This window comes from Alligator mississippiensis, chromosome 3 (assembly GCF_030867095.1).
Source record: "Alligator mississippiensis isolate rAllMis1 chromosome 3, rAllMis1, whole genome shotgun sequence".
Taxonomy (NCBI): Eukaryota; Metazoa; Chordata; order Crocodylia; family Alligatoridae; genus Alligator; species Alligator mississippiensis.
Window position 1 is genome coordinate 286305908 of NC_081826.1, and position 15755 is coordinate 286321662.

At 43.8% G+C, this 15755-nt stretch overlaps 1 protein-coding gene across 2 annotated transcripts in view; it reads right to left on the reverse strand.

The window, feature by feature from the left end:
- Window positions 1–15755, reverse strand: part of DCC (DCC netrin 1 receptor) — a 1021998-nt gene that overhangs the window by 62174 nt on the left and 944069 nt on the right. For both annotated transcript variants that reach the window (XM_019495847.2, XM_059725279.1), the window contains exons 24-25: window positions 11718–11944; window positions 6704–6820 (exon numbers count right to left, since the gene is read on the reverse strand). In XM_019495847.2, coding sequence (XP_019351392.1) covers window positions 6704–6820; window positions 11718–11944 — 344 coding nt within the window. The remainder of the gene's footprint in view (window positions 1–6703; window positions 6821–11717; window positions 11945–15755) is intronic.

Below are 15755 nucleotides of genomic sequence, written 5' to 3' on the forward strand. Positions count from 1 at the left end.
TGGAACACCTTGGAGGTAAGGGCATGAGCTATTGGGGATGGCAGAAGGCTCCTGGTCCTGGATATGACCGAAAACTGCACCCTGACGGGGAAGGGTAGCTTGGTGGGACTGGGCATGGTGGTACAGTTCCCCAGAAATGCCCGGCCAGTTACCTCCCCGGTGAAAGGAGAGGAGGGGCATCTTAAAACCCCAGCCCTTGCCATTTGTTGGGTTATTAAGATTGGAGGGGAATGGGGCTAGACACGCCCATGGCAGTGGCACCTGAGCCCTTGGAGGTGTAAGACTCCAGAGCCCCAGGATAGGGACGAGTGTGTTGAGGCCCCAGAGAGGGGAGTAGGGACAGGTACTCCCATGGGAGAGGCACCTGAGCCCATGGGGGTGTAAGAACCCAGAGATAGAGGGGCCAGGCATGCCTACTGAGAGGCACCTGAGCCTGTGGGGTGTAAGACCCTGGTGTGCCAGCATGGGGGTGAGTATGTTGAGGCCCCAGAGAGGAGATGAGTGTGTTGAGGCCCCAGAGAGATGGGGATGAGTATTGAGGCCCATGTAAGTTTTTGGCTGCCCGAGGTTGCAAGTGGGCCTAAGGCCAAGTGACGCAGCATAGAGGGAGCCATGAGTAGAATAAGTGAGTCACTGGCCCCAATTAGGGAACCGGTGGGTTGTGTTACCTGGTGAAGGGCCAGGGGCAGAGTTATCCCAGTGTTTGGCAAATTGCTCAGCCACCATGCAGATGAGGGTCACAGGAGAGGTCCAAAAGGCTGTGCCAGCGCTGGCCAAGGAGTGCAAAGACATGCCTGATGGCCTATGTGGTCACTCAAAGGAGCAGGGCAAGGTGAATGTGGCCTGGGCAAGGGACATGAGTGCAAGAACCCTTGTGCATTGGACCCCTGCTGAACCAGATGGGGCAACTGACAACTGACGCCCAGGAAAAAAGCCAACCTATTAAATAGGTACTTTGCGTTGGTCTTTCATCAGTCCCATGGGACTCCCATGGCCGCTACGGGACAGGGGAGTCCGGGTGAGGGTGATCCCCTGCCCTCCATTAATGCTGACTTCGTGAAGGAACATCTTGAGAAGCTGGATACCTTCAAGTCAGCCGGCCCTGACAATCTTCACCCCAGGGTACTCAAGGAGCTGGCGAGCATCATAGCCCAGCCTCTAGCACGGATCTTTGAAAACTCTTGGCGCTCTGGTGTAGTGCCTGAAGACTGGAAGAAGGCCAATGTGGTGCCTATCTTCAAGAAAGGGAGGAAAGTGGATCCGGCTAACTATAGGCCCATCAGCCTGACTTCTATCCCGGGGAAGATCTTAGAAAAGTTTATTAAAGAGGCCATCCTTAATGGACTGGCCGACGCCAACATCTTAAGGGATAGCCAGCACGGGTTTGTTGCGGGTAGGTCTTGCTTGACCAATCTCATTTCCTTCTATGACCAGGTGACATATCACCTGGACAAGGGAGAAGAGATTGATGTAATATATCTTGACTTCAAAAAAGCCTTCGATCTGGTTTCCCATGATCGCCTCTTGGAGAAACTGGCCAATTGTCGCCTTGGGTCCTCCACGATCCACTGGCTGGAAAAGTGGCTCTGTGGTCGGACCCAGAGGGTAGTAATTGATGGAAGTCACTCATCATGGTGTCCTGTGACGAGTGGGGTCCCCCAAGGCTCTGTCCTTGGACCCATACTGTTCAACATCTTCATTAATGATGTGGACACTGGAGTCAGAAGCGGACTGGCCAAGTTCGCCGATGACACCAAACTTTGGGGCAGAGCATCCACACTAGAAGATAGGCGGGTGATCCAGACTGACCTGGACAGGCTCAGCAAGCGGGCGGATGAGAATCTGATGGTGTTCAACGCCGATAAATGCAAGGTTCTCCACCTTGGGAAGAAAAACCCACAGCATCCTTATAGGCTCAGCAGTGCTATGTTGGCTAGCACTGTGGAAGAAAGAGACTTGGGGGTCATCATTAACCACAAGATGAACATGAGCCTGCAGTGCAATGCTGCGGTTAGTAAAGCGACCAAAATGCTGGCTTGCATCCATAGATGCTTCTCAAGCAAATCCCGGGACGTCATTCTCCCCTTGTACTCAGCCTTGGTGAGGCCACAGCTGGAGTACTGCGTCCAGTTTTGGGCTCCACAATTCAAAAAGGATGTGGAGAAGCTTGAGAGAGTCCAGAGAAGAGCCACGCGCATGATCAGAAGTCAGGGAAGCAGACCCTACAATGACAGGCTGAGAGCCCTGGGGCTCTTCAGCCTGGAAAAGCGCAGGCTCAGGGGTGATCTGATGGCCACCTATAAATTTATTGGGGTGACTACCAGTATCTGGGGGAACATTTGTTCACCAGAGCGCCCCAAGGGATGACGACTAGGTCGAATGGTCACAAACTACTACAAGACCGTTTCAGGCTGGACATAAGGAAGAATTTCTTTACTGTCCAAGCTCCCAAGGTCTGGAACAGCCTGCCACCGGAGGTAGTTCAAGCGCCTACATTGAATACCTTCAAGAGCAAACTGGATGCTTATCTTGCTGGGATCCTATGACCCCAGCTGACTTCCTGCCCTTTGGGCAGGGGGCTGGACTCGATGATCTTCCGAGGTCCCTTCCAGCCCTAATGTCTATGAAATCTATGAAATCTATGAAAGAAGCCCAGTGAGAGAGGGTGGAGTGGTAGAGGCCCTGGTGAGAGGGTGGTGGTATATGTGAGGCCCAGAACAGGGCAGTATGAGTGAGGCCTAAGTGTGCTAAGTTTGGCCTGCCCTCGAGCTGGAGCATAGAACAACTCAGGAATGTCATTTGTGAGGCTTGGGACACGATAAGGAAAGGTTGGAGTCATGTGCATACTCCTAAACATTGGAGTCTTAAAATGGGCAGCCTCCTGCTTATGGTAACACTGTTTTACTTTACAACAAAGGCATTGCAGGAGAGACCAGGCAGACTACGCAAGACAGGAAGGCAGGCCAGTAGTGTGACTGGACCTTGGAGTTTGCCCCATCACATCCATCAATGCAACTGCTTTTTTACCACATCTTTCAATGCTGAATAAAAAACATGGGGGGAGATGGCAACAGGACAAGGGAGAGGAAACCATTATCAGCCCAGGCCGCATAATGGCACCAGGGAGGGTTCAAGACCCCAGCCCATCTCAGAGCTGAGGCTGACAATGAGTTGATTCTTGGCTCAGGCACTGGGACAGCCCCAGACATGCCACACATTTAATTTAATGCACCATTCAAATCAGCCAAAAAAATGTTCTACATTACATGTGGAACTTTTCTATACCTTGTTTGCCATGATATGGAGCCTTAATTTGGGTGCACATGTATCCCTGGAAGAACACTCAACCTATTGTGACCTGTTAACTATGGCATGAATGTAACATGTAACATGTCCTTACAGTGTTATTGTATCATAATTACATTGATTTTGATTCTGATAGTATTTACAATGTTTATATCATTCCACCATCTTTAATTATATCTCCATTAAACTAGGGCAAATTAATAGTAACTAAATTAGAAGTAACCGTAGACCTCAGCCTAAATCTATGTGTGATAGGATTATCAAACCCATTGCCTTCCATGATATGACTCTGGATTTACACTTAAGTAAATGAGATCAGAATGTGGCCACCAAATCTCCCATAATTAATATTCCTGATGTCACCCAGTATATTGAACCCTACAGAGGAGAACATATCTAACAATGACTTATGTCTGGATGCAGTAAAGCACTTAACTGTGCTTACATTGACATGCATGATTTGTTTTATTGATAAGAACGGGACCTCTTATGTGCTTAATTTTAAGTAGCTGCTTAAATACTTTGCTGGTTCAAGGGCTAATAGATTTCTACTTGTATGAGAGCTAAGTTACCATTTTAGAATGAATACATTTTTAATAGTCCAAGGATTAGATTCTTTCAAAAGATAAATATTTCCATGTTGGAATTTATGATAAAAATCACAGTAATGAATACGAGTACAATACTTTCAAGCCTGCAGTATACTAAGACCATGAAACAAATGAACACCACCAAGGATGATCAAGTCCACATTGTGCAATTATAACTGATCTGGTTTATGTGATAACATAATTGTCTCAATAAAAAGTTTTCCTACCAGCTGTGTGGAGTTCAATAGATTTTCCACACATACCATCAAAGAAAATACTTTTAGCTAATAGAGACATTTTATGGCCACAGTGAGCTGGTGCAGGAATGAGAAGAAACAGCTAAAAAGGATTCTTTTTCTATAAAAATAATTATCCAAAAGGCAGTAAAAAGATGTGCTGACCAGAATTCTGCTGAGAGGCCTAAGGCTTTTCACAGTGTCAGGCTTCTGAAAATGTAAATTAACTATCTAAATTCCTCCCACCCTGCTTATGTGAGTTAAACAGAGTTAGCTTAATTTTTATTCAAAATATTGATGAAAAGCCACAGTAGATGCATCTACATGAGATGCTACAGTGCAGTAGCAATGAGCTACTTTGCTGTAGTGTGTCAAGGCATGAACCGTGATGATGACACTATTGTGCAGCAGTAATGAGCTACTGTGCAGTATCTTGTTGCTACTGAGCAGTAGCATCTAAAAATAACCATGCGGGGACAGTACTGTGCAGTAACACCAGTTACTGCACAGTTATTTAGTACTTGGTTAAGCAAGTACTAAATGACTGCGCAGTAACAATTGTGCAGTACGCTGCTCATGCAGACGCAGCCAGTATGTTAACAGTTCTTCTGTAGTGCCAATAAACAGACATACAGGATGTGTACATACATTCATGGAAGTTAAGGGAAGGTTAGATTGCATTAAAAATAGCTACCAATCTAAGGTAAATCAGGACAGGGAGAGCTAGCAGGGGGAGAGTTGGGAGGATTTGGGGGGGTGCTAATGGGGGGTTAGAGAGGCAAGCAGGCTCTAGGGGGGATCAGGGGATCTATGCGGATAACAGGGGATCAGAGGGGCAGGTGGGGTCCATGGGGGGGGGGGGTCGGGATCAGGCAAAGTGCACTAGGGAAACCAGAGAGGCATGATCAATGTCTGGGGGGAGGGCAGGGGGTTGCTGGGATCTGGGAGGGTTTGGCAGAATCAAGGGTGTTCATAGATATTAGAGCTTGGGGTGATGGGAGGCTCTTTCCCCACCCTTTGGGACTAGTGGCTAACCCTCAACTTCTCCCCACCCCTGACAACAGCCCCTGCATGGAACTTACCCGCCATGCCTTCTGTCCCTCCCCTGTTTCAATTTACTTCCTCAGCTCCCAGCACTGGCAAATGCTGGTAAAACTGGCACAGGGATCTGCTTGTGGATTGGTGAGTTGTCCATCTGGGGGAGTGGGGGAGTTGTCCATCTGCGGGTGGAGAGAACGCGCTGGGGGGCTAATGACAGCCCAGTGCCAGGGCAGGGGTAGAAAAAGCACAACCCCAGGGCTCAGCTTTTCCAGCCTTGGGGTTGTGCTGGGAACCGTATGGAATTTCAATTAGATTGGTCTTGCTAAATTAGACATGAGCTAAGTTAGAGTACCTCATAGGTATACTTAACTTAGATTGGGTCAGCCACTATTAGACTGATCTAACTGTCCTGAACTTCTGTACAGTTTGCATATACATCCACCTAACTAGTGTAATGTCTGCACCTGGATGAGCTACGTTAGATTGGGTGGCTATTTTCTGTGATCCAATCTCCCTCTACCCTCCCTGAATGTCCATATGCAGCCATATATGCAAAATTATTGTAACTCATAGGCAGAGGTGGTAAGGATCTTCTCTGACAAAATGTTTTTTAGCTGAAGATTGCCAATTCATTGAAGCCCAAATCTGCACAGAAACACCCGATTTCTACAAACCTTTAATTGCATTTTTCTTAGGCCCATAACAGTAGACACCCCACTCACCCCAGAACTGCCAATAGACTAGTGGCCTAGCTGATCATCTGAGAACAGGGAGACAGTTTCAAAGTTTTGCTTCTTCTCAATCAGGGACTTGAACTGTCACCTACATCTGAAATTATTGTTTTGCCAACTAGGTCATTGGATTTTTTTTTCACTTTGTCACTTATTTTTGTCCAGCTGTGGAAATGGAAAAATAATGGATCTGTGAAAAGTTCTGTGCAGTGAGTAAACCAACCTTTGGATTTCCTAGTGGCTACATTTTAGAAGTAGTAACAGCAATGATCATATTATGAACAAAAGCCTCTATTTTTAGGTTGTGTGAACACCACCCAACCCTCATGTACAAAGGAGGACATTAATGGAAGACATTTGAAATGATTTTTTTTTCATTTAGTGGTAAATAATAATAACTATTTCTTAAGTGCTGTTTTTCATCAATACCTTTCAAGGCATTTTTAAAAAAGGGTCAGTTTCACTGTTACCATTTCTAAAGATAGAGAAACAGAGGTCCAGGATGGTGGAGTGAATAGTCCAATGTCAGAAACAGAAAAAAATCTGAAGTCTCATGAGACCCAGTCCAAAGACTTAACTAATGTAGAGGCCCGAGTGCTAAAACTCTTAAATTCTGTCACTGACTGAGCATGAAAGTTTGGCCAGCCTTCTCTAAAATGTAGTCCATGTTAATTACTGGTACTGTGTTGGAAGTCTTAATTAAAGTTTATAAGGCACTTTGAGAGCCTCCAATAGAAGATGCTATATCTGAGTGGTTAGTCTCATCTACAGCAGTTTGAGAGAGAGATGCAGTACTTACGAGGGTTGCTTGGTTGTGAATCCATTGGAATCATGAGTTTGGCACGAGTGGCTCTGCGGGCAGCAAGTGAACGCTCTAACGTGGACATACTACTTCCCACCTCCTCTGTATCTGGACCTACAAAAAGCAACATAATGGCTGTTGTAACCTTTGGTAAACCCTATTAATCAAACTGCTCCCCACTTTGTCATATGCCCTACAAAAATCTTCAGACTTCCACTTTAAATCTATCCATTTGTATGGCATCATCAATGCACAGCTCCACAGAATATTCTGAACACCTTTGCAGAGTAAAATGATTGCTCTTCATTTTCTAACAGCCAATTTTAAATGAGCATTTCTTCTTTTCTAATCACATCATAGTTTAACTCTCATTTCTGCAGGGAGTCATAACAAAGTCATTTGATACAAATTACACTTTTCCTTTCCTTTGATATAACTTGTTACTGACTCCTCTTACCTTTCAAGGTTTCATAGCTACAATTTACAAACTCAGATGCATTAAGTCAGGGTCCTAAACTAGTATTCTGGTGCCCACTCTTCAGACATGCTTTGAATCCATTTAGTAAATGGCAGACAGTTAAAATGATTGTTTCAGCAGCTAAATAATAAGGCAAATTATTAAAGTGCTGAAATATCAATGTTCTAGTACTGAAGCAGATATGTTTAATATACTAAGCAGAAGGCAGATCAGGATCGTATCTTTGGGACTAACTAGTCCAAACAAGCAAACTTTTTTGTAGACAGAAACCTACTTTATCAGTTGATATGACATAAGACTCTAGATTAACTCCCTTTTGTAATACAGGCATCTTTTTCAAATGGCACAATGGGTTCCTGCAGCACATCATATCACATGTGCATAACATATTCATGTTACATAAGTAGATATAAGAGAAAATAAGTATACCGTTGCCATAGAAATAAACTAGCTTTATTTGGTATCTGCATATTTAACCTAAGCAGCTCAAACACCAGTTTTTTTAAGGTTGGAACTTGCCTTTCTCCCATTTTCTTCATATTAACTTGATCTGAGTTTCAGAATGAAATCTGCCCTGCACCACTTACCAACAACCAGAACTAAAATGGTTTGGTAGTTCCCGATTCCAAATAATACACAGGCATTTAGTTCTGGTCCCACTGATCATCATGTATTTTTATCTAGTTTAGTGGTTCTTAAACATTTTTTTCATGGACCATTTGAAAATTGCTGAAGGTCTTGGCAGACCACTTAATAAATTTTTTTTTGTTCTACAAATCAAAGCACATAACTCTCATTTTCATATCAGTGGTCTTACCTTTCTAATGTGATGGATGTGCCTGGTTTTTTTTAGGAAAGTTCTGGGAAGTCAGGTGAAATGTTTGTCAGCTTTAGCCTTAGGTCACCTTTCTGCAGACCACCTGAATAGAGCTTGTGCACCACAATTTGAAAACCTCTGATCTAGTCCTTTTGGTCAGGAAGCTGCTATGCTGTGGTTAACTGCTTATCAGCATCCTGATCAAAGCCCTAATCTTAACAGACATTGAGTCATCTTCCATAATCAGCTTATATTACTCACTGCTTTGGATATGAAGCACAATTCTTTGTGGCAGAGACCATCTTGCAATGTGTTTTTATGATGCCTTCCAAAATGAGGCTGGAATTTCCTACATGGTAATCCATACAAATTAAAAACAAACTGTTGATAAATTATCAAACCCTAAAATCACGTCAGTAATGGATGAAAAAAATATTTTTCATCAAATTTAGAGGTCTGAACATTTATTAGCTCTGCCATTTCTTCTACTCCAAAGCCTTTCCATTCAGAGGTGGACTGACAAACTGAGTCAAATTATTTATCATTTTATATATTGCCAAGGCATCTGCATTATTGAAAAGCTTATGCAGTTTTCTAGAGTCACTTGGCTCTGTCACTCATGAGCGATGCAGTCATTGTAAACTCATGCCAAATATATTTATAGTTTCAACTTATATATTGTTTTTCTTCTGTAAAGGAAGAAACTAAAAATGAAAAAAGGTTTCTTTAAAGGAAAACCTGTGCTATATGCATATACAAAGAAGAAAAAAGAAATGCTAGACTGGCATTAAACTGAATTTTTCTCATTAGAATTTCTTTCCTTCCCTCTCTTTTTTCAGCATCTCCTTGGACCAAATTCTGACCTTAGTTACAAAACTCCAACTGTTTCATACTTCCTCTTGTTTTTCCATTTTATTTTTCCTTTGTCCCTTTTCATGTCCCTTATTTTCTTAAAGCAGAATTCAAACTCAGTAACATCTGGTTTCCAGCAGAAGTTCTGAGATTGTACCATATTAAAATGGTGTAAAAATCAAATACTGCATTTTCTTCTAGTTATAAACTGATCCAAGCAGCAGGTCACATTGGGAAAAAGTAAAATATCACTTCTGATGACTTGATTGAGTTGCTTAATATTTGATTTCTTTAAAAAAAACAAACAAAACAGAAACCCACTCTGATTTTATAAACCAACTGGTAATATTTGAGGAAATGATAAGCAAAAATTCTGTACAAAATGTATCCTGTTGACAGATTACAGGTACTATAGATTTTCCTTCTCTAACAGGTTTGCACGTTCAGCATAGGTATTGCTCAAATTGCACTGAACGCTATCCATATAAACCAGCCATGATTTTATCTCAGGGAAATGGTACCTGCCAAAACGACAACAGCATGTTGCTATTTGCCAACTCCAGCAATACTATCATGATGTTTGGGGCTTTTGTTGGAATTGCAGCTGCTGAAATCAGATTATCACCTGAGAATCCCAGCTCTCATGTTAGCCCTCATGCCAGCTCTAAAGGGTTATTTTTAAATCTCTTGGCTGTTTTAGCCAATCTCACTTTTTGAGGTGTAGAGTGACTTGACACTCTGTTTTTTTAAATACTTGGAGTTAGCAGTGCTGCCAGAGGTATATTGTATCTGATAATCAGAGCCAGTACTAGCAGAGGGCTTCAGTGGCATGGGAATTCCTCAGAGCGACGTGCCCAGAATATATAGTGCTAGTGAACTGTGTATTGCAGCAGCCATTGCAATCCCCTTTGACAGGGTACAGCATGCATTTGTTTGATTCTGCAGACCTGGCCTGTTCCTTGTGTTGGACAGACTCTGGACTCCCCAAGTCCTTATGTCTGAGAGCACAACAATTGGGACGGTGGCAGTCCCCTGTATAAAAGCTATTAGGAGTTTCCTTTTCTCCCTTTGACACATCAGTTGAAGGCTAAATCAGATTCTTCCCATAGGGCCAGGATTTATGCATTTCAGAACTGCTTATGGGACAAGACGGCATCCACCTCATGTGGAGAGGTAAGTCCCTGTTCTCAGCCAGGATGGCTGATGTAATAAAAGGGCTTTAAACTGACTTCGATGTGGGGTAGGGAAGCTCCAAGTGGAGTATGCTTGGGGACTGGCACACAGGAAAGCTCCCATGTGGAGGAAACTAAGATAAGTGTTTTTGAAAATGCTAACAGAATGGTTTTCCCACAGCATCTCAGGAAAATCAGTGGGGGGCTTCAGCTGCCTGTACACCAATGCCAGGAGCATGGGGAACAAGCAGGAGGAGCTAGCTCTCCTGCTCTCTACTGGGCAAGATGACCTAGTAGGGATCACGAAGACCTGGTGGGACTCCTTGCATGACTGGGGCATAGCCATAGAGGTGAAACCGCAGTTGGAGTACTGCATCCAGTTCTGGGTGCCACACTTCAATAAGGATGTGGAAGAACGTGAGAGGGTCCAGAAAAGAGCCGCCCATATGATCAGGGACTTGCAAGGCGAGCCATACGAGGAAAGGCTGAGGGACTGGGTCCTCTTTAGCCTATAGAAGAGAAGGTTGAGAGAAGACTTGATAGCGACTTACCACTATATCAGAGGAGTGCATCAGGAGCTCGATGAACAACTGTTCACTAGGGCACCCTTAGGGAAGACCAGGACCAAATATAAACTCCTGGATATAAACTCCTGGAAGGCCACTTCAGGCTTAATACCAAGAAAAAACTCCTTCACAGTCAGGGTGTCCAGACTGTGCAATGCACTCCCTCTAGGGGTGGTGCAGTCACCTACCCTGGTGGTTTTCAAGAGGAGACTGGACAGTCACCTCGCTGGGGCAGACCAGAACCAGAATAAGTTCAGTACTCAGAAGTGTAAGGTGCTCCATCTGGGGGCAAACAATCCCCAACATACCTACAGGCTCGTGGGCGACAATTTGACTTGCATAATGGCTGAATGGGACCTAGGGTTAGTGATCGACCATCGCATGAACGTGAGCCGGCAGTGCAATGCTGTGGCCAGCAGGGCAAACAACACGCTGGCATGCATCAACCATTGCATCTCATACAAAACTAAGGACGTGATACTCCCACTGTAGTCCGCACTGATGAGACCACAGCTGGAGTACTGCATCCAGTTTTGGGCACCGCACTTCAACAAGGACGTGGAAAAAACTAGAAAGGTTCCAGAGAAGAGCCACCCATATGATCAGGAACTTGCAAGACAAGCCATAAGAGAGGCTGAGGGACTTGGGCCTTTTCAGCCTACAGAAGAGAAGGCTGAGAGGGGACTGGATAGCGGCTTACCACTACATCAGGGGAGTAGATCAAGAACTCGGTGAACACCTGTTCACCAGGACACCCCTGAAGAAGACCAGGAGCAATGGTTACAAACTCCTGGAAGATCAATTCAGGCTCAATTCTAGGAAAAACTCCTTTGCAGTCAGGGTGTCCAAACTATGGAATAAACTCCCTCCAGAGGTGGTGCAGTCACCTACCCTGGAAATCTTCAAAAGGAGACTGGACAGTCACCTCGCTGGGGTCACTTGACCCCAGTTGTCTTTTCCTGCCTAGTGCAGGGGAACTGGACCTGATGATCTACAAGGTCCCTTCCAGCCCCTAACCATCTATGAATCAATCTACGCAGCACCACAGGTGTGTGAAGGGGGAAACCCCCCCTAGGGTATGGTTATGGCTGGAACATCTCAATGCACACAAAGATGCTGACATTACCAGACTGCGAGGCACTCTTGCTGCCCATCTGGGTTTCAGACTGGCTATGGCTGACTGGAGTGATGTCTTGACAGCTCTGCATTGGTGAGTCTCTTCCTGAGGGGTCAGACCCTGATGGCTTTTCAATGTTCTTCATTTCCATCTCTTCGTGGTGTATCCAGAGGTCTGGGGGTCTCAGATCTTTCTGGCTGCCCTTCCTTTTACCCGCACTATGCGTAGCACGTTTTCTAGGAAAAAAACAGTCAAAATTGAAATGTTTTGAAAAAACCTTTTTATCCCTCACATAATGAACCTTTAAAAATGAAGTGATATTTGCTTATGAGACTCAGATTTGTGGAACAAAAGAATCTCTTTGGGCTTATGCTACAAAGCTGAGGAACCAACTACCTCAGATGCGGCTGCTATGCATTTAGGCCTTAAGAGATAAATGCATTGAAGCATTGACACGTTAAGTCCCCAGGGTGCAGGGCTGGGTGCCAGATCTCATTCCTGTAGCACCAGCTGCTAGCTGATCCATGAGGTGGCACTGGTGTTAGTTCCAGATGAGGCCACTTGCCAAGCCCTTTGAGCTAGGCATAAGGTGCCTCACTGACAGCATATGCTTAGCAGATAAATAAGTAGGGGCAAGTGAGAGGGAAAACTGGTGTTTGCTCCAGCAGAAAGGCTTGGGGCTCGGCAGGATAGGTCATTTTTGCACCAGCTGATGTGCAGTTGGAGAAAAACTCCTTCCAGAAACAGAAGGAAAATGGTGAAGTTCCTCTTTAGGGAGAATATAATTTCTGATACATCTGCATTTTAGAAACAGCAACCAAAAAGTGCATTGTCTCTTCCTGCAGTGTTCTGCAGAGCCCATGCATTCCATAAACAGAGACAGCATATGCTATACTTCTTTAAAAATACATTAAAGACTATTTTTTTTAGCACACATAAACAAAGAAATGCAGAGTGGCATATCCCACAGCAACACTAACATTGCCTCCTTATGCATATGCATTACAATATGTTTTCTCTTTATAGGACCACCTTCTTTCCGGACTGCCTTGGTGGGGTGAGAAGTCATTGTTTCAATGATGCTGAAAGAAATGTTTGCAGTTTTAACTGGTGGCAGGAGGCTGGACAGGTCAAATGGTAGTGACCAAACCAAAAGGATTCTACTGGCCTGCTAGATTGAGGGTCAAATTGCGGGGGGAGCATCAGGATGACCACCTACCTGTGTAATCATATTGGGCACCTATACTCATGCTGGACCTCTGCTTTGATGTGTGCTAATTAGCATGCATTAGAGCAGACTTGATTAATCGAGTGTGCTGCAATTCTGCTAGAGCGTGCTAATCAGTGTGCTCTGGCAGCCTCTGCATCACGTGTGTTCAGCATCCCCGCATTTCAAAATGGGGGCAGGGGTGTTTTAACTAAAGCTCATTAAATGAGCTTTAGTTAAAGCACCCCTGCCCCCATTTTGAAGCATGGGGCACTGAATGCATGTGATGCTGTGGGCGCTTTAATTAGAGTGGCTCTCAGAGGCCGCCAGTCTGGGAGTGGCATGTGGAAATGGGGGAGCAAGGCAGCGCCCATCTCCTTATACTGCTTATCCCTCATGCTTTGGCACACCATGCCCCAGCTAGCCGCTCTCTGCCTGGCTGGGGCGCAGCATGCCTCAAGACTGGGGAGCAAGCAGCCACAGGGTGCCTCGGCACGGGGGCTCCCCAGTGCACTGAGGCACACCCCTCTGTGCATTTGTTCCAAAGCTCACCACTTTGGCGTGGCTTGCAATGTTTTTTTCCACATTTTGTTTGTTTGGTTTGGTTTGGTTTTTTGCTACTGGGAAATCCTGGTAGCAAATTTTGCCTCAGCACTGCAGATTAGGAGCACTGAGCACTGATTAATGTATGACTTGTGCAGTTTGTGGTACTGTAAAAAGGTTTTCAGTGCTACAAACCACATGTGCCTGCATGTCTGGATCCAGCCAAGGTGTGTATACACCTACATGCCCTATTACATGTGTACATTTACTTTAAAAGAGACATATGCAACTCCCTTTTACAATTACAGTTACCTAAAAAGTTTCATGGGTTCACATTATGTACACTGAAAGTTTGGGGATGGGTGCAGGCTTGGTTTTGGTTTTTGTTTATTTTGGAATAATAGGACCGAACATTTTATATAGCACTTTTCCTCTCTGGATCTCTCAGCATTTTCCAAATGTGGATATGTATCATTAGGGCAAGCTTACAGGCATGACAAATGAGGCACACACAGACACAGACCAAAATTTTTCAAACTTATGTGCCCATTTAGGCATCAAAACAACAGCAGTCTCATCTTAAAGGTGCTGAGCAATCACAACTCCTTATTGAACCCCCATAAATAATTCACCCCAGGATACATTTATACATCTGCTAAGTCATTATGGCCTGATTCAAAGCTCATTGAAGTCAATGGAAAATCTCTGATTAACCTCAGTGGGATTTGCATCCTGTCTTATTTGAGCTTGCTTTTCTTTTATAAACTGCTGAACAAAATGGCATTCTGAAAAGTTAAGTAGAGGTATTTAACAGGAAGAAGAGGCTGAGTCAGTTAAGGAATTTCCCCCAATTTAAGAAGCTAAATATTCTTTATGTCAGGTATCCAGGTTGTAGCTGTCTTGGTCTAGAGGAAAAGGCAATCAGGACTTATAGTAGAGATGATATCTTTTATTAGACCAAAAAAATGTTTGCAACAACAACAAAAATCTTTAATTGCAAGCTTTTGGGCACAAACACCCTTCATCAGGCATTGGAGAAAAGACTGTTGGGTAGAACTGAAAGTTCATATTTCATAGGATTTCACAGAAGAGTCAAAAGATGGAAAACTCCTCTGGGCAGTTGGTTCATAGCTGGTATGGAGCCTCTCACCTCCTTTGAGGATCTGTGATTATGCAAATTACGGTAAAAGCTCCATTAACCGGCACCTTACAAGCCGGCATGTTCTATTAACCATTTTTACCCAGGAGAACTTTTACAATCTTTTCTCCAATGCCTGATGAAGGGTGTTTGTGCCCGAAACCTTGCAATTAAAGAATTTTTTTTTTTTAAATCTTGTTGGTCTAATAAAAGATATCATCTCTACTATGAGTCCTGATTGCCTTTTAAATATTCTTTATGCATTCCAGGCCAGATATAGAGGTTTGACAATATATATAACAACCATTTAAGTCAACGAGGATTTTGCATGCAAGAGGAGGACTTTTGGAACAAATATTTATCAAAAATTAAAATCACATTTAGGGCACACCATTGAACCCTACGAAGCCAATGGCAAACTTCTCTGGCTTCAATGTCCCCAGGACACGATCTTCAGTTCTTCCAGAATCTGCCGTCAGTCTTTATAGTGAGTAAAATTCTACAACCACTTCAATGAGTTAGCAGAATTTCTTTCAAGGATGAGGAAACGGAACATTAATAGAAGAGACTATTCTGGGATAGAGGTTTTGTGATTTGGCATTTTTGAGGATCTCCAAATTCACATGCAGGAGTTTACTGTGAATGCCCTCAAGTATCTTGTGTGCTTCACTTAAAACAAGTCCCACAGAGTCTGCCCATAATTACCTGACGTGCACACACTGCTATTTTCTAATGTCTGGAACGTCATTATTCCAAAAGCATTTTTTTTAGAGCAAGGCAAAGGCATTAGACTGCAGTCTCTATGGAACATGGATGTTTTCTAACCGTGCAGCTGTACAGCACCCAACACAGTTGACTAATAAGTCAAGTAGTAGAAGGAGGATCCTTTGTTCAAGCTTCAATCAGTTGGTTTTTGGCTCTTTTAATTATTAAAAAAAAATCTCAAAGTAATTTTATTTAAAACAGGAACATTTGCCCCCCTCCCTTCCCTTTTGGATAAGAATAAAAACAAAAAAAAGAACAGATTTTTGTCACTTTCAATTTAAAATAATGAATTTCCCTGAGCTGGAACTAGACATGGGAAATTTCAGCCCCCAAAGTAATTTTCCTGAGAAAGATATAAACAACTGTAAATAGGGGGTTATAATGAATGTGTCAT